This window comes from Scyliorhinus torazame, chromosome 8 (assembly GCF_047496885.1).
Source record: "Scyliorhinus torazame isolate Kashiwa2021f chromosome 8, sScyTor2.1, whole genome shotgun sequence".
In the NCBI taxonomy this organism is placed as follows: domain Eukaryota; kingdom Metazoa; phylum Chordata; class Chondrichthyes; order Carcharhiniformes; family Scyliorhinidae; genus Scyliorhinus; species Scyliorhinus torazame.
The window spans coordinates 118,155,323-118,179,070 of NC_092714.1; the positions used below are offsets into that span (position 1 = coordinate 118,155,323).

Here is a 23,748-nt window from a genome sequence, read left to right on the forward strand (position 1 = left end):
TTTGCGAGATGAACAAAGGATAAAACAGGTCAACGGTTTAATGCAATTTTATTCACAATTCTCTCACTCAACAATATATGACTCAGGCTCACAGTTGAGCTTCAAGTTTTACCCACACTTAGTGAAGGAGGCTGGCCAGGCTACGACCATCAATGTGGATATCTTCTCTGGGCTTCGAAACCCAGGGTCCCTTCTTCTTGCGATGGTTGTGCCTGGGCAACTCCCAGGTTATCGCTGAAGATCAGTTCGATGTTCCTTTCTTTATATTGGGAAGCTAGGGTTGAGTCATAGGTATACACCCATCCTATCCAGATCCCAACTTGTTAATGGGAAAAACAGGATACTCTTGTTTATCCATGGTGATTTAACCAAGACCCATTGTTCTCTGAAACTCCCTCGTCTGACCATCTAACAGCCCATTATGTGGTCTGATTCTTTTGTCTGTCCTTTATCCTGATGCAAAGTTGATCACCTGTGTCTGGGTGTTCGTTACATATTCATGTTCTTTTGTGCAAACGTGAGTGGGTAATCACAAAGCCCATATAGCCCATTATGTTTTGACTTGAGTTGCAGACAGCCAGTATCGAGTCCAGCCAGGGCATCATGTGGAAGTTTCTGTTCCTGGCCTATGTGCCTTGTCAGTCTGCTTTCCTTACCAGTCTTGCTCTTTCTAGTCAACCACTAGCACTACTAATGATAGATAGAGCATTGCATTATTCAAACAAGTCTTCTTAATTTCTGAAAACAACCAATGTTCATGGAAAGATTGATCTACCACTGTCTCTGCCGGTACCAGAATCGGGTCAAGTTATAGAAGCGTGTGCGAAAAGTGTCGAGGCATGCAGACGCAACACCAAGCAGATCATCTGGGCCAGTATTTCATTCTTGCAATAAGAAAACCAATTGCTTTTTTGCAGGCTGTGGAATAAAATGATTGTCACATCATTCGCACAAATGCCTGAAAGCATACTATAGTCACTGTAGCTGGTCACAGTTAAATATGATCCAACGGTGCACTCAGATTAGTTGTAAGCTATCGATTATTCTCCTTCCTGAGGCTTACAGAACACATAATTTGTGTTCTAAATCTCATGGGCCCTAGAGTTAATGAATGTACAAAGTTTAAAGATCTCAGATATTAATCTGCACACAGAGCTTAATGGGCCTCAGGGTTAGTCTGTTTATTAAATTTATTGGCCACAGTTAATCAGCTTTCAAATGTTCATAGAATAAAGGTCATGAAATGATGCCATGGGAGTATTAGGGTACGACTGTTTAACTTTTTTGATTAAAAAAAATGTTTTTCCAATTACAGGACAATTTAGTGTGGCCAATCTTCCTACCCGACACATCTTTGGGTTGTGGGGGTGAGACCCACGCAGGCACAGGGAGATGGGCAAACTCCACACGGGCAGTGACCCGGGGCTGGGATAGAACCCGGGTCGTCGGCGCAGTAGGCAGCAGTGCTAACCACTGTGCTACCATTCGACCCATTCAACTGTTTAACTAGTTGGTTTGAAATTCCTCTCTCTCTATTAAACATATCTAAGTTAAATGGGTTAATGTTTTTCCTACGACGATGGAAGGAGGAATTTTGCATGAGCACCTTAAGAGCGCGGAAAGTGTTCCTACGGGTCATTTGGAGTGGGTTTTGTTGGGAGTTTTTCCCTGGCCCTGTCCGCGAGTTTCCCACCGCTATCTAACCACACTTAGTCACTTGTTTGAGCCCTGGGGAGTTTCTTCCTGGTCAAGCCCATATTTAGAATAATTCTCATCACTGGGGAGCTAAATTCGCTGGCCAGACCGGCTCCTCAGAGATCAGGCCACCATTTTGAAAGGGTACCCCGATCTCTAAGTGGGCATGCAGGACTTCCAAGCCCCCAAACCAAGGGCAATGTCACCCCCAACACACATGGGAATAACCCTACACCTCTCCCAACTAATGTCACCCCACTATGGGATCGCCGAGGGCCCCCCTATTTCAGGCCTTCCCACACTCCCTTTCGGGTCACCCTCCCAGGACCCCCACCCTTCCAGAGGCCTCTTCATGATCACCTGCACCACCCCCACCCTTCATACCTCTCTCCAACATCCTTCCCGAGGTCCTGACACTTGGCAGTGGCACTCTGGCACCCGGGCACCCTGGCACCGGCCCCCTAGCAGTGCTGCTGCCAGCTTAGCAGTGCCACCTGGGCACCTTGGAGGTGCCAGGGTGGCAGTGCCAAGGTGCCAGCCCGACAGTGCCAAGGTACCCACGTTCTAGGAGGAGGGTCCTGTCCCTGACCACATAGGGGCCTTCGATGGCCTGGGGGATCCTCCCGGGTGCTTTCCCACCTGGTTCACGTTTATGTGGACCAGTACTGAACAGCGCCCAGTTGGGAACTCTCTGGGGTGGCCATTAGATGCCGAGAGCCCGCTAGATCCCGGCTGAGCACCCCTAATTGGATTTAAAACCGACTTAGGCGTGCAAGGCTTGGCCACGCCCATTGAATAGAACATAGAACATTACAGGCCCTTCGGCCCTCGATGTTGCGCCGACCTGTGAAACCACTCTAAAGCCCATCTACACTATTCCCTTATCGTCCATATGCCTATCCAATGACCATTTGAATGCCCTTAGTGTTGGCGAGTCCACTACTGTTGCAGGCAGGGCATTCCACACCCTTACTACTCTCTGAGTAAAGAACCTACCTCTGACATCTGTCCTATATCTATCTCCCCTCAATTTAAAGCTATGTACCCTCGTGCTAGACATCACCATCTGAGGAAAAAGGCTCTCACTGTCCACCCTATCCAATCCTTTCATCATTTTGTACGCCTCAATTAAGTCACCTCTTAACCTTCTTCTCTCTAACGAAAACAGCCTCAAGTCCCTCAGCCTTTTCTCATACGATCTTCCCTCCATACCAGGCAACATTCTGGTAAATGTCCTCTGCACCCTTTCCAATGCTTCCAGATCCTTGCGGCGACCAGAATTGCACGCAATACTCCAAATGCGGCCGCACCAGAGTTTTGTACAGCTGCAACATGAACTCATGGCTCTGAATCTCAATCCCTCTACCAATAAAAGCTAACACACCGTACGCCTTCTTAACAACACTCGCAACCTGGGTGGCAACTTTCAGGGATCTATGTGTATGGACACCGAGATCTCTCTGCACATCCACACTGCCAAGAATCTTACCATTAGCCCAGTGCTCTGTCTTCCTGTTATTCCTTCCGAAATGAATCACCTCACACTTTTCTGCATTAAACTCCATTTTCCACCTCTCAGCCCAGCGCTGCAGCTTATCTATTGTGTGAGGGATTGTGATAATGACGCCTCACAAGATCTGGGTAGATCTTGCGAGGAGAACTGACTGCCAGGAAACCTGCCGGAGGCTACTCCTGGCACCTACTGCCCGAGATTCGATCCCGTTCGGGCTCGATGCGGCCGGTCGATTGCACCGTATGTATTTCAACATTAGTATCCCACAGTGTGTGTAATAAGGAATCATGATTTGGAAATTTGATTTTGCATGAATACAAGAGAAGGTACCCCACCATTTTTTTTCCAATTAAACACAAGGAGAAAACATCTAAATTATATTTAAAAAACCTACTGGTAATGGTATTTTTGGATGTGATTTATATATTCTTTTTACACACCTAGGGCATCATTCTCCGACCCCCCCGCCGGGTCGGAGAATGGCCGTTGGCCGCCGTGAATCCCGCCCCCGCCCCCGCCGAAGTCTCCGGTACCGGAGATTGGGCGGGGGCGGGAATCGGGCCGCGCCGGTTGGCGGGACCCCCCGCTCAATTCTCCGGCCCCGAAGGGCCGAAGTCCCGCCCAGAAATTGCCTGACCCACCGGCGTAAATCAAAGCTGGTATTTACCGGCGGGACCAGGCGGCGTGGGCGGGCTCCGGGGTCCTGGGGGGGGCCCGGGGCATCTTTGGGGGCCGAGCCCCAACCTTAAGGGGCTAGGCCAGCGCCGGATGAATTTCAGCCCCGCCATCTGGCGGAAAAGCCTTTGGTGCCCCGCCAGCTGGCGCGGAAATGACATCTCCGGACAGCGCATGCGTGGGAGCGTTAGCGGCCGCTGACGGCATTCCCGCGCATGCGCAATGGAGGGAGTCTCTTCTGCCTCCGCCATGGTGGAGACCGTGGCGAAGGCGGAAGGAAAAGAGTGCCGGTGAATCGCGGGGTGGGGGGGGGGGCCCGCCAACCGGCGCGGTGCGATTCCCGCCCCCGCCGAATATCCGGTGCCGGAGAATTCGGCAACCGGCGGGGGCAGGATTCACGCCAGCCCCCGGCGATTCTCCGACCCGGATAGGAGCCGGAGAATCTCGCCCAAGGGCACATGACGGAAAGCTTCGTCAAAGAAGTACATTTTAAGGAAGGGCGGAAGGGAGAAGAGCGAGGCAGAGAGATGGACAGGTTTAGAAAAGGAATTTCACAGCTTAAATCCTTGGCAGCTGGCAGCATGGTGGCCATTGGTGGAAGAAATAAAATCTGGCTGTGCAAGGCAGCCAGAATCGAAGGAGCGCAGGGATCTTGGAACATTTGGGATGGGGGTTGGGCCACAGGAGGTTAAAGAGAGAGGGAGCAGCAAAGCCGGGGAAGGATTTCAATACAAAGATGAGAATTAAAGTTAAAAGTGTTATCAGTTTGAGACATAATGGGCGGGATTCTCCACTCCCACGCCAAAGTGGCCGCGCGAGTCAGGCCCTGACAATGGGCCAGGATCGGGGCTGCGTCATCTACACGTGTCAGGCCTTGTCGCCCGCGTAAAGGCAGCGGCGCATAAATGACGCGGCCGGCGCCGCACAACTGGCGTCATCCGCGCTTGCGCGGGTTGGCCGGTGCCAACCCGCGCATGCGTGGTTGCCGTCCTCTCTATGTCTGCCCCGCAAGAAGATGGCGGACGGATCTCGGGGGGGGCGCGGAAGGAAGGAGGTCCTCCTTCAGAGAGGACGGCCCGACGATCGGTGGGCACCGATCGCGGGCCACACCACATTTGAGATACCCGCCGGTGCAGGATCGCCCCTCGCCCCCCCACAGGCCGGCCCCCCAGCTTTCGCGCGCTGTTCTCAACGGCAGAGACAAGGGGCGAAATTCTCCGGAAACGGCGCGATGTCCGCCGACTGGCGCCCAAAACGGCGCAAATCGGATGGGCATCGCACGGCCCCAAAGGTGCAGAATGGTCCGCATTTTTGGGGGCCGAGCCCCAACCTTAAGGGGCTAGGTCGGCGGCAGACGAATTTCCACCCCGCCAGCTGGCGGAAAAGGCCTTTGGTGCCCCGCCAGCTGGCGCGGAAATGACATCTCCGGGCGGCGCATGCACGGGAGCGTCAGCGGCCGCTGACGGCATTCCCGCGCATGCGCAGTGGAGGGAGTCTCTTCTGCCTCCGCCATGTTGGAGGCCGTGGCGGAGGCAGAAGGGAAAGAGTGCCCCCACGGCACAGGCCTGCCCGCGGATCGGTGGGCCGCGATCGCGGGCCAGGCCACCGTGGGGGCACCCCCCGGGGCCAGATCGCCCCGCGCCCCCCCCAGGACCCCGGAGCCCGCCCGCGCCGCCTTGTCCCGCCGGTAAGGTAGGTGGTTTAATTTACGCCAGCGGGACAGGCATTTTAGCGGCGGGACTTCGGCCCATCCGGGCCGGAGAATCGCGCGGGGGGGGGGGCCCGCCCCCGCCGAATATCCGCTGCCGGAGACTTCGGCAACTGGCGGGGGCGGGATTCACGCCAGCCCCTGGCGATTCTCCGACCCGACGGGGGGTCGGAGAATCTCGCCCCAGGTGTGGACGGCGCTGGGGCGAACCCGCCGTTTTGGCCTAGCCGCTCGGCCCATCCGGGCCTGAGAATAGCGGGGGTGCCGGAGAATCGCCATTTTGGGTGTCTCCGGCGATTCTCCGGCCTGCGGATCTCGACCGGGCCGTTCCCGCCGCTTGGGAGAATCGCGGGAGGGCGTCGGACCGGCGTCCCGGGAAATTTTGGCGGCCCAGTCGATTCTCCCAACCGCCGCAGGAGTGGAGAATCTCGCCCATTGTACATCCATTAGTGGGTGAGCAGGACAGGGTTTAAGACCATAAGATCATAAGACATAGGAGCGGAAGTAAGGCCATTCGGCCCATCGAGTCCACTCCACCATTCAAACATGGCTGTTTTAAACTCCATTTACCCGCTCACTCTCCATAGCCCTTAATTCCTCGAGAAATCAAGAATTTATCAACTTCTGTCTTAAAGACACTCAACGTCCCGGCCTCCATCGCCCTCTGTGGCAATGAATTCCACAGACCCACCACTCTCTGGCTGAAGAAATTTCTCCTCATCGCTGTTCTAAAGTGACTCCCTTTTATTCTAAGGCTGTGCCCCCGAGTCCTAGTCTCCCCTGCTAATGGAAACAACTTCCCTACGTCCACCCTATCTAAGCCATTCATTATCTTGTAAGTTTCTATTAGATCTCTCCTCAACCTCCTAAACTCCAATGAATATAATCCCAGGATCCTCAGACGTTCATCGTATGTTAGGCCTACCATTCCTGGGGTCATCCGTGTGAATCTCCGCTGGACCCGCTCCAGTGCCAGTATGTCCTTCCTGAGGTGTGGGGCTCAAAATTGCTCACAGTATTCTAAATGGGGCCTAACTAGTGCTTTATAAAGCTTCAGAAGTACATCCCTGCTTTTATATTCCAAGCCTCTTGAGATAAATGACAATATTGCATTTGCTTTCTTAATTACGGACTCAACCTGCAAGTTTACCTTTGGAGAATCCTGGACTAGGACTCCCAAGTCCCTTTGCACTTCAGCATTATGAATTTTGTCACCGTTTAGAAAATAGTCCATGCCTCTATTCTTTTTTCCAAAGTGCAAGACCTCGCACTTGCCCACGTTGAATTTCATCAGCCATTTCTTGGACCACTCTCCTAAACTGTCTAAATCTTTCTGCAGCCTCCCCACCTCCTCGATACTACCTGCCCCTCCACCTATCTTTGTATCATCGGCAAACTTAGCCGGAATGCCCCCAGTCCTGTCATCGAGATCGTTAATATATAAAGAGAACAGCTGTGGCCCCAACACTGAACCCTGCGGGACACCACTCGTCACCGGTTGCCATTCCAAAAAAGAACCTTTTATCCCAACTCCCTGCCTTCTGCCTGACAGCCAATTTGTTTGTATTTGGATATCAGCTGTAGGACGCTGGAAGAGCATAAATCTATGGAGGGTGGCACATGAGAGCACGGAGTAATCTGGAAGCAACAAAGGCATGGTTAAGGACTACAACAATAGATTTCCTAAGACAGGCGCAGAGATGGGCAATGTTACAGCTTTAAACGTGGTGGAAAGGTTATGAGGTCAGAAGCTCATCAGAGAGTCAGATCAGATGCGAGTTCCATTATTTTATTTTGGGTCATGTGCACCTCAGAATGTCATGAAACAGATTAGTTGAAGTCATTTGTAAAATAAAATCATTGAAACTGAAATAATGTAAACATTATATTTACAAGGTTCCTTTATATACAAGAAATTGTGTCTGAGGTGTGCAGATACTTTGATTATTTTACATGAGATCATCGAGTGCTTGTTCTTGACAAATTGCAGTGATTTCCAGTCAGTGTTGGTGTTCACTGGTGTTATGACTAAAATTGGATGGGTTTCCTCTGGGTGCTCTAGTTTCCTTTCACATTCAAAAGATGTGCAGCTTAGGTGGACTGGCTTTGATAAAATTGCCACTTGATGTCCAAAGATATGTAGGTGAGGTAGGGTTATGGGGTTGCAGGGATAGGGCGGGGGGGGGGGGGAAGAAGTGGGCCTAGGTAGGGTGCTCTTGAAAATAAATATATATATTTCAGGGCATCACAGTGGTTAGCACTGCTGCCTCAAGTGCCAGGGATCTGGGCTTGATTCCAACCTTGGGTGACGTCTGTGTGGATTTTGTACGTTCTCCCCGTGTCTGCGTGGATTCATTCCGTGCTCCAATTTCCTCCCACAGTTCAAAGATGTGCAAGTTAGGTGGATTGGTCATGATCAATGTGTGGGGTTACGGGAAAAACAATGGTGGGGGGGTGGGGGAGCGGTGGAGATGGACCTAGGGAGGGTGCTCTTTCGGATGGTCGGTGCAGACATGATGGGCCGAACAGCCTCCTTCTGCACTGTAAGGTTTCTATGGATCCTATGCAATGTAGACTGGACGTCACTGCAGCCAATAAACATTGTCCACATTTGAGGATGTCGACCTTATTCAGTAACAGGAAAATGCTTCTGAAACATCTTAATGGGAAAAGATTTCTTAGCTTAAATTAGAAAATTGACAAGAGAAGGATTTAATAAATTTAGGAAAACGGTCAACAAGAAATTATTAACAGTTAGGGGGCAGTTATGAAAACATTAATGATAAAACTACTTACAGATATATTAACCGTTACAATACTCAATTCTGTAATGGATTTTTAATTACATCTTCATATTACCTAGAGAACTGGTATTGTGTGAATTTTATACAGCTCACCGCCACCTTCTCGAGGGCAACTAGGGAGGTTCAACAAATACTGGTCTTGCCAGTGTGAAACCCAAATCCCTTGGAAGAATAAAAAATAATTGTGCAAGCCAAGTGAATTTGTGGTATTGGGCAGTACAGTTGGGCAGAATTGCAATATTGCCACTCGATGCAAGGTTGGTGAAAAATATGGTCAACGTACACTGATCTACTAAGCTTAGCCACGTTGGCATAAGGTGTTGCTGAGCAAAGGTCAGGTGCTTCCCTAAAACAGGACGTGGGGCAAGTGTTTTTTTTAATGGAATGTGGGCTTCACTGGCTAGGCCACCATTTATTACCCATCCCAAAATGCCCTTGAGAAGGTGGTGGTGGACTGCCTTCTTGAACCGCTGCAGTCCATGTGGTGTAGATACACCTACTATGTTAATAGTTCCAGGATTTTGACCCAGAGACAGTGAAGGAACGGCGATATATTTCCAAGTAAGGACAGTGAAGGACTTGGAGGGGGAACTTCCAGTTGGTGGTGTTCCCATGTATCTACTTCCTTTGTCCGTCTAGATGGTAGTGGTCGTTGGTTTGGAGTGTGCTGCCGAAGGAGCCTTAGTGAGTTCCTGCAGTGCACCTTGTAGATGGCACACACGGCTGCTACTGTGCATTGGTGGTGGAGGGAGTTAATGCTTGTGGAAGGGCTGCCAATCAAGCGGGCTGCTTTGTCCTGGCGGGTGTGGAGCTTCTTGAGTATTATTGGAGCTTCCATCACACTCCTGACTTGAGCCTTGCAGGAGATGGACAGGCTTTGGGGAGTCAGGAGGTGAGTTACATGCTGCAGGATTCCTCGCCTCTCACCTGCTCTTGTAGCCACAGCACTTACATGGCTAGTCCAGTTCAGTTTGTGGTCAATGCTAATCCCCAGGATGTTGATAGTGGGGGATTCAGTGATGGTAATTCCATTGAATGTCATGGAGGGATTGTTTGATTCTCTGTTTTTGGAGATGGCCATTGCCTGGCATTTGTGTGTCACAAATGTTATTTGCCAATTGTTAGTCCAAGCCTGGATATCGGCCACGTCTTGCTGCATTTGCACTACAGTGTTTGAGGAATTGCAAACGATGCTGAACATTGTGCAATCATCAATGAACATCCATACATCTGATCTTATGTTGGAAGGAAGGCCATTGATTAAGCAGCTTAAGATGGTTGGACCTAGGACACTACCCCGAGGACCTCCTGCAGTGATGTCCCGGGAATGAGATGACTGATTTCCAACCACCACAACTATCCTCCTTTGTGCCAGGTCTGACTCCAACCAGTGGAGAGCTGTTCATCTGATTTCCATTGCCTCCAGTTTTACGAGGGTCCATTTGTGAACTAAGGCTGTAATGAGGTCAGGAGCTGAGTGACCCTGGCGGAACCCAAACTGAGCGTCCATGAGCAGGTTGTTGCTAAGTAAGTTCAGCTTGATAGTACTGTTGATGATCCCTCCCATCACTTTACTGATGATTGAGAGTAGGCTGATATGCATTAACTGGCCGGGTTGGATTTGTCCTGGTTACAGGTCACACATGGGCAATTTTCCACATTGCCGGGTAGATGCCAGTGTTGTAGCTGTACTGGAACAGCTTCGCTAGGGGTGTGGCAAGTTCTGGAGCACAAGTCTTCAGTACTAATGCCTGGATATTGTTGGAGCCCACAGCCTTTGCAATATCCAGTGCCTTCAGCTATTTCTTGATATTATGTGAGGTGAATTGAATTGGCTGATGACTGACATCTGTGATGCTGGGGACCTCTGGAGGAGACCGAGATGGATCACCCTCTTGGCACTTTTGGCTGAAGATTATTGCAAATGCTTCAGTCTTGCGTTTTGCACAGATGCCCTTGATTCTTCCATCATTGAGGGTGGGGATATTTGTGTAGCCTCAACCTCCGGTGAGTTGTTTAATTGTCCACAGCCATTCACGACTGGAACTTAGACCTGATCCTTTAGTTGTGGGATCGCTTAGTGCAGTTACACCCTTGCTGCTTATGCTGTTTGGCACACAAGTAGTCCTGTGTTATAGCTTCACCAGGTTGACACGCCATTTTTCAGTGTGCCTGGTGCTGCTCTTGGCATCCTCTCCTGCATTCTTGATTGAACCAGTGTTGATACCCCTGGTTTGGTGTTAATGGTAGAGTGGAGAACATGCTGTGCCATGAGGTTACAAATTGTGGCTGAGCACATGTAGAATCACATGTAGGCCAGACCAGATAAGGGTGGCAGGTTTCCTTCCCTAAAGGACATTAATAAACCTGCTGCTTTTTTAACAACAATTGACAATGGGTTTTATGGTCATCATTGGACTTTTTATTCCAAATATTTATTTGATTCAATTTCTACCATCTGCCGTGCCGGGATTCGAACCTGGGTCCCCAGAGAATTACCGTCGGTCTCTAGACCACCAGTCGAGTGGCAATGCTGAAGGGGTGAAATCAGCGGTGTTATCAAATTGGTACAGAAGCCTTGGGAGGAGTCACCCATTGGCCCACTGGAGGTGTAAGTAGAAGGTAGGAAAAGCAAAATGAAACAACAGAAGAACATTAGAGTTTAAAATACAACCTGTAAGACAAAACAGGATCTAGAACATTTCTTTGTTGATAGAAGTCCTTGAATAAAAATTAAACCTGAACCTGTAATCAAAACCACCCTTGTTGACTGTAAGACAGCTTGTGGTTGAATTGAAATACCTTTGAGCACTTGAATAGATTAATGGTACCATTATAATTCCCAATGCCTAAATCTTGTTTCCTGTTTCAGTCTCCCAAGTCGGCCTTTATGAGCGCAGCCAAGAAGGCCAGGTTGAAGTCCAACCCAGTGAAGGTTCGTTTCTCTGAGGAGGTCATCGTAAATGGTCAGGTCCCGGTAAGTGAAGATGAGGCAAGTATGGTATATGCCATAGGCGTGTGGGGCACTAACACTTGCCACTAAGATGAACAGCTTTGTTGCCAAGCACATCGTTTGATCGCTTTGCATCACCAACTCAGAGTCTAGCCCCAGCATGGACTGATACTGAGCTGCAAGGTACATAATGAATTTTGTCACCGCTTCCACTTCAGAGATTTTTATTACTTAGAATGACTTAGAATTTACAGCACAGCAACGGGCCATTCAGCCCCACTGACCTGTAACAGCATTTATGCTCCACATGAGCCGCTCCCCACTCTAGTTCTTCCCACCCAAGCAAGCTTTCCTTCAAATTTGAAAGGTTTACAGCCCCTGTAAAATATGTAACTGAGAGAAATAGATCAGATCATCACATATTTAACAATAGTTAGTGAACTATGACAAACTGCCACACTGTTGCTACATATCCGAGTATGAATCAGCGAAGCATGTTCTCCAGCATAAATCAATTGGCAGCTTCACAGAAAATAATGTTCTCACAGTGGTTACACTGGACATGAGTTTGTGCAGCGTACAGTTGTTTGCAAACTTGCTGAGCTTAAAATACATTTTTGTTCAATCAGAATTGATCTGTCGGGGGCAAAGAAACACTATAAAGCTGCCGTGAAGAGGCTCAGCAGCCTTTGGCAAGATCTTACTGAAAGTAAAAGGATGTTTGTCATCCTCACTACAATTCAAATGTTTATGTTGAAATTGTGTTGTCCTATCTGCTAAAACTAAGATTGTAAAAATCAAAGGGACCCCCCACTTAGTATTAGCATGTGGTATTATGGGGTAAACTTTGCAATATGCTAAACACAGTGTGACAGGGGAGCACATTTGTCCACAGAAGGCCATGTGCTCAATTCACAGCCTGCACTCATTTCTGTTCACTAATTAAACCAAATGGATGAGAAACCATGTGGGCCACAGTATTGGAGCACTGACCTCTTTATACCAGTTATATACTTGCATTGCAACAAGCTGTACACTAGGAGCGCCAAGTTAATTTATCCCAATGTACAATTCCATTTTATATCTTACATTTATCAAGATTATACTCAATAATATTCCTTTATGTCACAGGCTTGGAACAATTGCAATTAATGGATGGGTTAAAATGGCAACCGCCATTAAGGGAACAAATTCCCCTTTCCACTCGCTGATTCTGCTATATAGAAATCTTGCTACAAACCAGGCTAGGAGACTACAATCAAATCAACAGCCTTGCTTCACTAGATCAGCCAGTTTGAAGCTTCTGTTGCTTCACAAAATTGAGCATGAGACAGAGCTTGGAAGGCCATCTGTTATTGTTAACCAGGAGCCTGTTAACACATTCTGCCAGCCTACAGAAATAACCTGCTCAGCCCTGACTCAGATACAAACTACACTCCCATGACCCCCAAACATCAAAAAGATCAACATTACAAAAGCTCCTACCCAACATTCCAGTTTCATTTTCAGCATTGGCCTCAGGGTCAATAATGCTCCTTCCACAGTCCAACTTAAGGCTTCAGGGATTGTTGGTTTAACCTCCCTATTTGGCTTCAGGGTCTGGCACAATCACCACCCCACTTTTTTAGGGCCTCAGACTTTTTGTGCTTCCTCCTGCTCTGGTAACTTGGGTTTTGCCCACAACCTCAGGCCTAACTATCTTAACCAGCCTTTTGCATGCCACTGTCTCCTGTTCCATGCCTCAGTTTCCTCCCCTTTGTGCCCAGGACACTATCTCTCAAGTCTTTCTGCTACCCTTGTACATTTGGTTTCTGGATCCATTACATCAACTGAAGGCCATCTGGCCTAGATGGGCCAAAGATGTGCTGGATAAGTGGATTGGCCATGCTAAATTGCCTGTTAAAGTGTCCAGGATGTGTAGGTTAGGTGTGGTTACAGGGATAGGGTGGGGAGTGGAGTACTCTTTCAGAGAAACGGTGCAGGCTTGATGGGCCGAATGGCCTCCTCCTGCACTGTAGGGATTCCATGATGATGTAAGATCCTTCTTTCCAACCACGAGTCCAGTCCTGAGCCTTTCCTTCCCTCACCTCATCCAACAATCCTTTTCAGACCTCATCTCAATCCCTGCCTTGCGCTTGGTTTCATTTTAGAGCGTATAGATTATATTATGTCCCGTCCAGACCTGATCCCCACCTGCAACTAGGTACATTTTCTTTCTCATCTTGATGCATGCCTTAATCTTTAAATACTACAAAATGTACATTTTCAACAAATCAGGAAAGAAACATAAATAGGCTGCATAAAGACAGAGTGGGAAACTGATAATAGAGCACACACGAGAGAGTACAAATTACAGTAACAGCAAGACAGAAGGGATGGAACAGACAAACAACAAAGTAGTAGCAGAGACAACAAGGTAGAAAAGTGAGTGAGAGTCACACAGAGAACAGGAAGACAGACAAAGGCAGAAAGAAGGGAACTAAAAGAGTTAGAGCGGGAGAGAAACCGTTTCTATTTTTCCACTTTGACCTAATGGCACAGGAGGCCAACTCATGCTTATTTATTACTTAATTTGTATGTTTTCCTCCAGGAATACATCAGACATAAATAATTATGATGAACGAATGTTCTAAACTGGAAGGAGTCTCAACGCTACAAGCATTTCACATTTCAGTGTACTCACTGGAGACAATGAGGAGAAGATACAATCATGTCTGCTGCAGAAATGCCACTGCAGCCTTGGAAAGGTTAGACTGTAATGTGCCTGTCTTGTCTATTCACAGGACACCGTCAAAGACAATTCCCTCCTGTTCATGCCGAATGTATTGAAAGTTTACCTTGAGAATGGCCAAACTAAATCTTTCCGATTTGACAACAGCACAACAATGAAGGTAGGTCTTCGCTTACGGTAAACGGTGCAATCAGGCTGGGCTGAACCTCTGCTTTTCAATTGCTGTGCAGAGATACGGGACTTGACTGCATCAAGTGCGTAGGCCTTTTGGAACAGCCTGCCCAGTCTGCGAACACTGCTGCTGAATGCGCATGGCAGGAACTCTCAATGAGGGGTTGAAATATTTGCAGTTCCCTCTCGTGGTTTGTAACTTTGATCTGAAACATTTCTAATCCTAGGTCAGTACAGTAAGTGCAGTTACAGGCAAGGTTAAACATGAAGCGGCCAACTCCTTTACATTTTTGTCTTATACAGGCAAGGAATATCAGTTCTGCATCACAAGCTCGCGTTGGGTATCGAGAGCATCTGTCACTGACAGTTGTGGCCACATGTGGAGCAAAACACCTTCTGCTCATACCCCAAACTGTACATCCCCTAATGCACAAGTGCAATCTTTTCCAAGTCTAAACTTTACACTTTCACCTTTAGCGGACCTGAGGTTGATTTTAAGTTAATCTCACAGGTGATACAGGCGGCAATCAAAGAGAGGCCACTTCAAATTGGACAATATTTGAATTAGTGTTGTCAGTGTTCCTTGTGACTAATGGCAGAGTTAGGGATCCTTTTCTGTGGTGGTGGGAGGGGGCAGGGGGGACTTTTGAGGAAGGGATGGACAGTGTGCACCATGAGTTATCTGCACATCTTAAAGTAGGCTATGGCACCGGGATATCCTGAAATATTTTTATTTCCCCCACAAATCGAAACAAACGTATTATTCTTAGGGAATGATCACTGAAGAAACATGTGGCACATGTTGATCAAAAAGTGATCTCTGGCTATGTACGTGCTGGATGTACAGGGCAGTGATCCGAGCAGTCAGTAACACAGGTTATAATCATTTAATTCAGCAAGGAAATGTCCCAACTTCTTTAAAATGTTCCATGAAACTTTCCATATATTTTCACAAATAAATCAGGTCAGCATATCAAAACACTTGTACTCATCATTGCTGCGGCCGCAGTGTGTGTGGTAGTATGTATTGGGGGTCATGTGGGACTGGAAGCCCTAATGTCATTGGCTGACAGATCCCGGGTCCTGGTTGGCCGTTGACCTCATACTCCGCCCTGAAGGCGAAGTATAAGAAGCCGGTGCCTTCCCCCGCATGCCAGTTTACTATCGGGCTGCTGGGGAACAGACACGCTTAATAAATTGTGGCGCACAAAGACTCCGTGAGACAAACAGAGTGAAGTCGATGAGGCTTTATTAAGCGTGTCTGTTCCACCTGGACCCCGACCTCCGTCCCCGGCGAGGGACCTCCTCACTGTCCCAGCGCTCGCACTGACCTGCCGGTCCCCAGCGAGGGAGCTCCGCGCGGTCCTAGCGCCCGCGGTCCTAGAGCTCGCACCAAAGGAACTCCGCGCGGTCCTAGCGCCCGCGGTCCGGAAACTCCGCGCGGTCCTAGCGCCCCCCAGCACTCAATGTGCGACCCGCAGACGCCGCCATTTTGGGTCCCGACCACCACGAGGGGAGGAGGGGCCCCGCCATCTTGGACCGCCCCCGACCTGTACGACGCATGGGGGCGGCCATTTTGTCCACCCCCGACGCCATCTTGTGACCCCTCATCTACGGGCGAGGTATGGGGGCGGCCATTTTATCCATCCCCGACGTCCTCTTGGACGGCAACAACGGACCCCACCCCACTACTACAACCACGGCTCGCTTCGGTTACGCTCGATCAGGCTCGGCCCCGGACTCTCCAGACGACGACGACAACGGTCCTAATTAACGGCCACGAGACGCCATGCCTAGTCGACTCCGGGAGCACGGAAAGTTTTATACATCCCGACACGGTAAGACGCTGTTCCTTAACTACCTACCCCAGCGCACAAAAGATTTGCCTAGCCGCAGGATCCCACTCCGTACAGATCCAGGGATTCTGCATAGTTACCCTAACGGTACAGGGGAGGGAATTCAAAAACTACAAACTTAACGTCCTTCCCCAACTCTGTGCCCCCACCTTGCTGGGCTTAGATTTTCAATGTAACCTACACAGCCTTCGAGGCAGACGGGCGATTATACCACTTCCTAAGGGTCCCTTTTGGCGTCACAAACGGCGTCTCGGTCTTCCAACGGGAAATGGACCGAATGGTTGATCAACATGGGTTACGGGCCACGTTCCCGTACCTCGACAATGTAACCATCTGCGGCCACGATCAGCAGGACCACGACGCCAACCTCCAAAAATTCCTCCAGACTGCCAAAGCCTTGAACCTCACGTACAATGAGGACAAGTGCGTTTTTAGCACCGACCGGCTAGCCATTCTGGGCTACATAGTGCGCAATGGGATAATAGGCCCCGACCCTGAACGTATGCGCGCACTCATGGAATTTCCCCTCCCGCACTGCCCAAAAGCCCTGAAACGCTGCTTGGGGTTCTTTTCATACTACGCCCAGTGGGTCCCCCAGTACGCAGACAAGGCCCGCCCCCTAATACAGACCACGGCTTTCCCGCTGTCGACAGAGGCTTGCCAGGCTTTCAGCCGCATCAAAGCGGACATCGCAAAGGCCACGATGCGCGCCATCGACGAGTCCCTCCCCTTCCAGGTCGAGAGCGACGCCTCTGACGTAGCTCTAGCGGCCACCCTTAACCAAGCGGGCAGACCCGTGGCCTTTTTCTCCCGAACCCTCCACGCCTCAGAAATCCGCCACTCCTCAGTGGAAAAGGAAGCCCAAGCCATAGTGGAGGCTGTGCGACATTGGAGGCATTACCTGGCCGGCAGGAGATTCACTCTCCTCACTGACCAACGGTCGGTTGCCTTCATGTTCGATAATGCACAGCGGGGCAAGATCAAGAACGACAAGATCTTGCGGTGGAGGATCGAACTCTCCACCTTCAACTATGAGATCTTGTACCGGCCCGGAAAGCTGAACGAGCCGTCTGATGCCCTATCCCGCGGGACATGTGCCAACGCACAAATTGACCGCCTCCAAGCCCTCCACGAGGACCTCTGCCACCCGGGGGTCACTCGGTTTTACCACTTCATCAAGTCCCGCAATCTCCCCTACTCCTTAGAGGAGGTCCGTACAGTCACAAGAGACTGCCACATCTGCGCAGAATGCAAACCGCATTTTTTCAGGCCAGATGGAGCGCACCTGATTAAGGCTTCCCGCCCCTTTGAACGCCTCAGTCTCGATTTCAAAGGGCCCCTCCCCTCCACCGACCGCAACGCGTATTTCCTTAATGTAGTGGACGAATACTCCCGCTTCCCTTTTGCCATTCCCTGCTCCGACATGACCGCGGCCACAGTCATTAAAGCCCTGAACAGCATATTCACACTGTTCGGTTACCCCGCATACGTCCACAGCGACAGGGGGTCCTCTTTCATGAGTGACGAGCTGCGCCAGTTCCTGCTCAGCAAGGGTATAGCTTCAAGCAGGACGACCAGCTACAACCCCCGGGGGAACGGGCAAGTAGAAAGGGAGAACGGCACGGTCTGGAAGGCCGTCCTACTGGCTCTACGGTCCAGGGATCTCCCAGTTTCACGGTGGCAGGAGGTCCTCCCGGACGCTCTCCATTCCATCCGGTCGTTATTATGTACGAGCACTAATCAAACGCCTCACGAGCGTCTCCTTGTCTTCCCTAGGAGGTCCTCCTCTGGAACGTCGCTGCCGACCTGGCTGGCGGCCCCAGGACCCATCCTGCTCCGAAAGCACGTGCGGGCACATAAGGCGGACCCGTTGGTCGAAAGGGTTCACCTCCTCCACGCAAACCCCCAGTACGCCTACGTGGAGTACCCCGACGGCCGACAGGACACGGTCTCCCTGCGGGATCTGGCGCCCGCCGGCACCACGCACACCCCCCCGGCACCATCAATCCAACCGCCCCCCTTCCTGCCACCGCCGCACCCCGCGACCGCCCCCTTCCCAGGAGGATCAGCCCCCCTCCCCTTTGCACCGACAGCTAAAACCGTGCGGTTCCCGGAGGCGACAACGCTGGTACAAGCACCACCACCACCGCCGGGGCCGAGGCGATCGACACGGACGACCAGACCGCCCGACCGACTCGTGGCGTCGATGTAAAACAAAGATGGACTGTCCAATGAACATTTTGTTTTCATATCTCCTCTGTAAATAGTTGTAACAGGACGATACTGTCCAATACGGTCCTACCATGTAACTGTTCTCTCCTCCCAGGACCAGTACTGTAAACCCTTACCACCATACGAAGCATCACCCCGCCGGGTTCATTTTTGACAAGGGGTGAATGTGGTAGTATGTATTGGGGGTCATGTGGGACTGGAAGCCCTAATGTCATTGGCTGACAGATCCCGGGTCCTGGTTGGCCGTTGACCTCATACTCCGCCCTGAAGGCGAAGTATAAGAAGCCGGTGCCTTCCCCCGCATGCCAGTTTACTATCGGGCTGCTGGGGAACAGACACGCTTAATAAAGCCTCATCGACTTCACTCTGTTTGTCTCACGGAGTCTTTGTGCGCCACAGTGTGTGACTGTCCTGGTCCTTTTCTTCTTCAAACCAAAAAACAATAATTTGCCAAGGCAGCATCTCAACTTCCATTTCAGCCAATATTTCTAAGGAGCTGTTTCATTTGCTGAATAGCACTTCTTTTTTTTAAATAAGTGGGGACGATGTAGAAGGCAGTGAATGAATGTGGCAGTAAATGGCAACAACACCAAATTATAAATCTGACCAGCCAGAAAAATGTTAAGTTTACAAACTTCCAGTTACGCTGACTGTTGGGCATTGCTGCTGGAACCAGAATATCAGTTTAGAGTGCATTCAACTCGAATCCGTCCAACTCAGACCAGTAAAAGCAGAATACCCTTTGTGCCACTGTTGACTGACAGGCCAAGTTCCCCCCACCGCCCCCAAACACCAAAGGCCTCCTTCCGCACTGTAAATTCTATGATTCTATGAGTTGCCATGGTCTGCCATCCCTGTCTGGTCTCCTCCCCTGCAACCCACCATCAAGGTTGCCTGGTCCCTAGCAGTGATGCTGCTTAGGCTGCTGAACCACTCTGATTGGACTGGAAGCTGTTGGGCACACTCGTGGACAACGGACCCAGTGGTGACCTTCTAATTGGCCACCACTGGGAAAACATTTCCTTGAGTTCCATGGCAGCAGCCAAAGTAGGGTCGCTTTCCAATTTCGGGCTTATGGCAAAATCCAGACCCCATGGGCTTTCTCCATGGTATTACCGTCTCCGGGGTTGAAGATACATGAGAAGGATGCACTGTTAATAGAGGTTTTGTGACTGCAAATCTTTTGGCAATTCAACTTTATTGCTGCAGTCGTGCAGGGCAGCATGGTAGCATGGTGGTTAACACAATTGCTTCACAGCTCCAGGGTCCCAGGTTCGATTCCCGGCTTGGGTCACTGTCTGTGCGGAGTCTGCATATTCTCCCCGTGTGTGCGTGGGTTTCTTCCGGGTGCTCCGGTTTCCTCCCACAGCCCAAAGATGTTCAGGTTAGGTGGATTGCTCATGCTAAATTGCCCTTAGTGTCCAAAATTGCCCTTAGTGTTGGGTGGGGTTACTGGGTTATGGCGATCGGGTGGAGGTGTGGGCTTGGGTAGGGTGCTCTTTCCAAGAGCCAGTGTAGACTCGATGGGCCGAATGGCCTCCTTCTGCACTGTAAATTCTATGAATTCTATAAATTGAAATGAAATAAATTCAATCCAAACAGTTTAGTCATGGATAGTACAGGATGTGCTTCTATCTAAATTATATACTGACAAAAAGGCTAAAATTATTTTTCTGAATATCATTCTCCAGCTGAGCACTATTTTCTTCCTGTTATGACCTTATTTTCTGGGGATTAATAAAAATAATCTTTATTAGTGTCACAAGTAGGCTTACATTAGCACTGCAATGAAGTTACTGTAAAAATCCCCTAGTTGCCACGCCTATTCGTGTACACTGAGGGAGAAGAATTTAGAATGTCCAATTCACCTAACAAGCACGTCTTTCGTGACTTGTGGGAGGAAACCGGAGCACCTGGAGGAAACCCACGCAGACAAGGGAAGAATGTGCAGACTCCGCACAGACAGTGACCAAAGCCGGGAATCGAACCTAGGTCCCTGGCGCTATGAAGCAACAGTGCTAACCACGGTGTTACCATGCCGCCCAATTTGTATGGCAGTGTAGGTACTGGGAGCACGCTGCTACTCACCAAGTGACCATTCTCCACGTGTCAGCCTGCATCGCAGCTACATCTAATCCTATATTTATCGACATTCAACTCCATGCTGCCACTGAATAAAGTTTTCATTCTTGTCGAGAACTCTTCATTCTGTTCATTAGCCTGACCAAAGCATTGGACTCAGTAAATCACAAGGCATTATGCATTGTCTTCCAAAGATTTGGATGTCCAAATCTTCATGACGATATGACTGCCATTGTCTTGAGTGGGAAATCTGGAACAGACACCTTCAAAAGCAGACTGGTATCAAACAAGGCTGTTTGATAGCCCCTGTGCTACTTACAACCTACCTGACAGTGGCTATTCACCTAATCAAAGATCATTTGCCCTCTGGTGTGAGTATTAAATACTTTCTCGATGGTAAACTCTTTAATATCAGTCACCTCCTTGCCAAAACTAAACTGACCACCATAAACATGCATGATCTACAGTTTGCAGATGAATGCAGTGCCATTGCCCACTCTGCACCAGATTTGCTGCACTCTCAATTTCTTCAATTCTGCACACAAGAGACTCGGCCTGTCCTTGAATGTTGCCAAAACAGAACTCATACCTGGCAAGCCAAATATTCCACCTTCCATATATGTTGAGAGAGAGACTGGATTATATTGAGCACATTCCATACCTTGACAGCCACCACTCTTAAATTGATGAGGAGATTCAATATGGAATCAGCTTCCCCGACTCAGCCTTCTACAAACTACAGCATCAAAGGTTTGACAACAAAGTCCTCCACAAGTCAACAAAAAGCCTACTGTAAAGAGCAGTTGTTGTCACCACACAGTTGTACTGCAGTGAGACCCAGACTGTGTAACAGCGAAGCATGAGTGCTGGAGAAATTCCATCCGCAATGTTCCCACCGCATGCCGCAGATTCAATGGGAGGACTGTCGAACAAACGCTTGTGCCCTTCTTGAAGCCCACTCCAGGCTCATTCAGGCAAACTTCCTGTAAAATCAACTGCAATGGACTGGACACTGTCTGGCTGACTGAAGGATCTCTGTCCCACCAGGTTCTGTTTTCTCACATCTCAAATGGCAGTGTTCCAGGAGACAAAGAAAACACTTGAAATACACTCTGAAACTCTCCATGAAATGTGGTAGCATTGACATTAAAGTAGCTTGTTATAATTGTTCAGAATGAGAACAACTTATCCGTCACGCTGCACCACGCTTTGAGTCACAATGTCTTAACACGGAGGCGAGCAGTGGCAGAGAAGGGAGGAAAAGGAAGCAAATCCTGAATTCCAGATCCCACTACCTCGTGGGACATCCTGCATCATGGGCGCGATTCAGCATGGGGGCTGGTGTGAATCTGCCCCCGCTGTGTCCCGAATTCTTCGTCACCAGAGATTCGATGGGAGCGGGAATCACGCCGCGCCGGTCGGTGGGAATCGCGCCGGTCGGCGGGCCCACACCCGGCGATTCTCCGGCCCGCGATGGGCAGAAGTCCCGACACTGTCAACCCTCTCCAGCCGGCGTGGATTAAACCACCTTGTGAACGGCGGGACAAGGCGGCGCGGGCGGGCACCGGCGCCACGTCGACATCGTGCGCCCGATTGGCGGTGATTCTCCGGGGACCGGAGGATCGCGGGAGCGGCGTTGGACCCGATCTTGGGTTTGATGCCCATTCTCCGCCACCGCGGCGAGCACAATTTTGGAATTTTGATTTCAGAATTTTGTCAGGAAGTTATATTTGCTACATAAATCAACAGGAAGCACTCGTAGTGCCGAGAAACATAAGGTGATTAAATGCGACTCGGGTTTAATAAGGGGCCTGAACAGGGAACGCACGGCCGAGGCCGCGCATAGTCCTGCTTTGGTTAGTGGGGAGCTCCCCTCGTCGGGACTCCTCATTGTAGCGAGAGATTGTGATGCCATTTTTAAATGGCATCCCGACCTATGAGGCCCCCAAAACAATCCCCGACCTCCCCCCCCCCCACCCCCCCCGCCCCGCCCCCCAGCCCAAAAACAATATCAGCCCCTCAGCCCCCCCCCCCGAACTACCCAACACCCACGCCGGGCAACCACAGCCCGATCGCACACACACATAAAATGCTAGCTTAGCACCACCAACCTGGCAGTGCCTGTGCCAGCTGGCAGAGCAGGCTGGCACCTAGTTGGCATTGCAAGGCTCGCACTGCCAGGGTACCTAGGTGGCCACCCTGCCCAAAGGGCATGCAGCTGGGGGCTTCTGATCCCCTTGGAGACCGCCGCGAGTGCTGCTCCGTCCAGTCCCCATTTGGGGGGGATCTGTACCAAACAGCGCTTGCCCGGAGATCTTTGAAGTGAAGAGGTTGAATCCCAAAGCCTCAGGTACTTCGGGAATCTGCATATTAGAGTAAGGCTTACTGCTGGCTCTAATATGCAGATTTGCGAAAAAGTGATCCAGCCCACCTGTGGGCGGGCTTCACATCGCCAACGTCTCGTGAGATTGCGTTGAATCTTGCGAGGGGTTGTGAGTCAGGTAGATCCCGGGAGCGGGGTCTTCCGGCTTTCAATGGTGCTGATGGGCTGCGGCAAGCTGCTTTTCCTACGCAGCGTGGCCGCAGGATCACGCCCTGCATTTACCCACTAAAGTATTACGTTTTTCCTATGGTATGAATTGTGGTAAACCACTGTTACACCTTTATTAGGTGATGTAAGGTAGGACATGTACTGCAAGTTCGCCAGTCGTCCCTGCCTGCTGGCTCCACCCAGTAGGCGGAGTATAAATATGCATGTCCTCCGTTCCGCAGCCATTTTTCCAGCTGCTGTGGGAGGCCACACATCTTAGAGCAATAAAGCCTCAGTTGTATCCAACTCTAGTCTTTGTTCAATTGACCGTGCATCAGTTTATTGCTCTAAGATTTTCAAAAAGATGGACCTCCGTATCAAGCCAGATCACCTGCAGCTGGATCCGCAATCAACGACGCCAAAAAGGACTTTAATCACTGGCTAGTTTGCTTTGAGGCGTATATCAGCTCAGCGACCACCCCTGTTCCGGAGGCTCAGAATATACAGATCCTGTACTCAAGCTTGAGCTCCAATGTGTTTCCGCTGATCTAGGAAGCCCCGAACTACGCCGACGCCATGACGCTTCTCAAAGAAAACTACGCACAGAAGACAAACACGCTCTTCACCAGGCACGTACTCGCCACTCGCTCTCAACTCCCTGGTGAGTCCACAGAAGACTTCTGGCGGGTCCTAATCCCACTCGTCCGGGACTGTGACTGTCAGGCCGTTACGGCCACTGAACATTCGAACCTCCTTATGCGGGACGCGTTCGTTACGGGGATTGGGTCGGACCTCATA

At 50.1% G+C, this 23,748-nt stretch overlaps 1 protein-coding gene across 6 annotated transcripts in view; it reads left to right on the top strand.

The window, feature by feature from the left end:
* The window catches only part of frmpd4 (FERM and PDZ domain containing 4), a 924,678-nt gene that overhangs the window by 838,096 nt on the left and 62,834 nt on the right, over positions 1–23,748 (top strand). For all 6 annotated transcript variants that reach the window (XM_072514083.1, XM_072514082.1, XM_072514081.1 and 3 more), the window contains exons 6-7: positions 11,268–11,372; positions 14,132–14,239. In XM_072514083.1, coding sequence (XP_072370184.1) covers positions 11,268–11,372; positions 14,132–14,239 — 213 coding nt within the window. The remainder of the gene's footprint in view (positions 1–11,267; positions 11,373–14,131; positions 14,240–23,748) is intronic.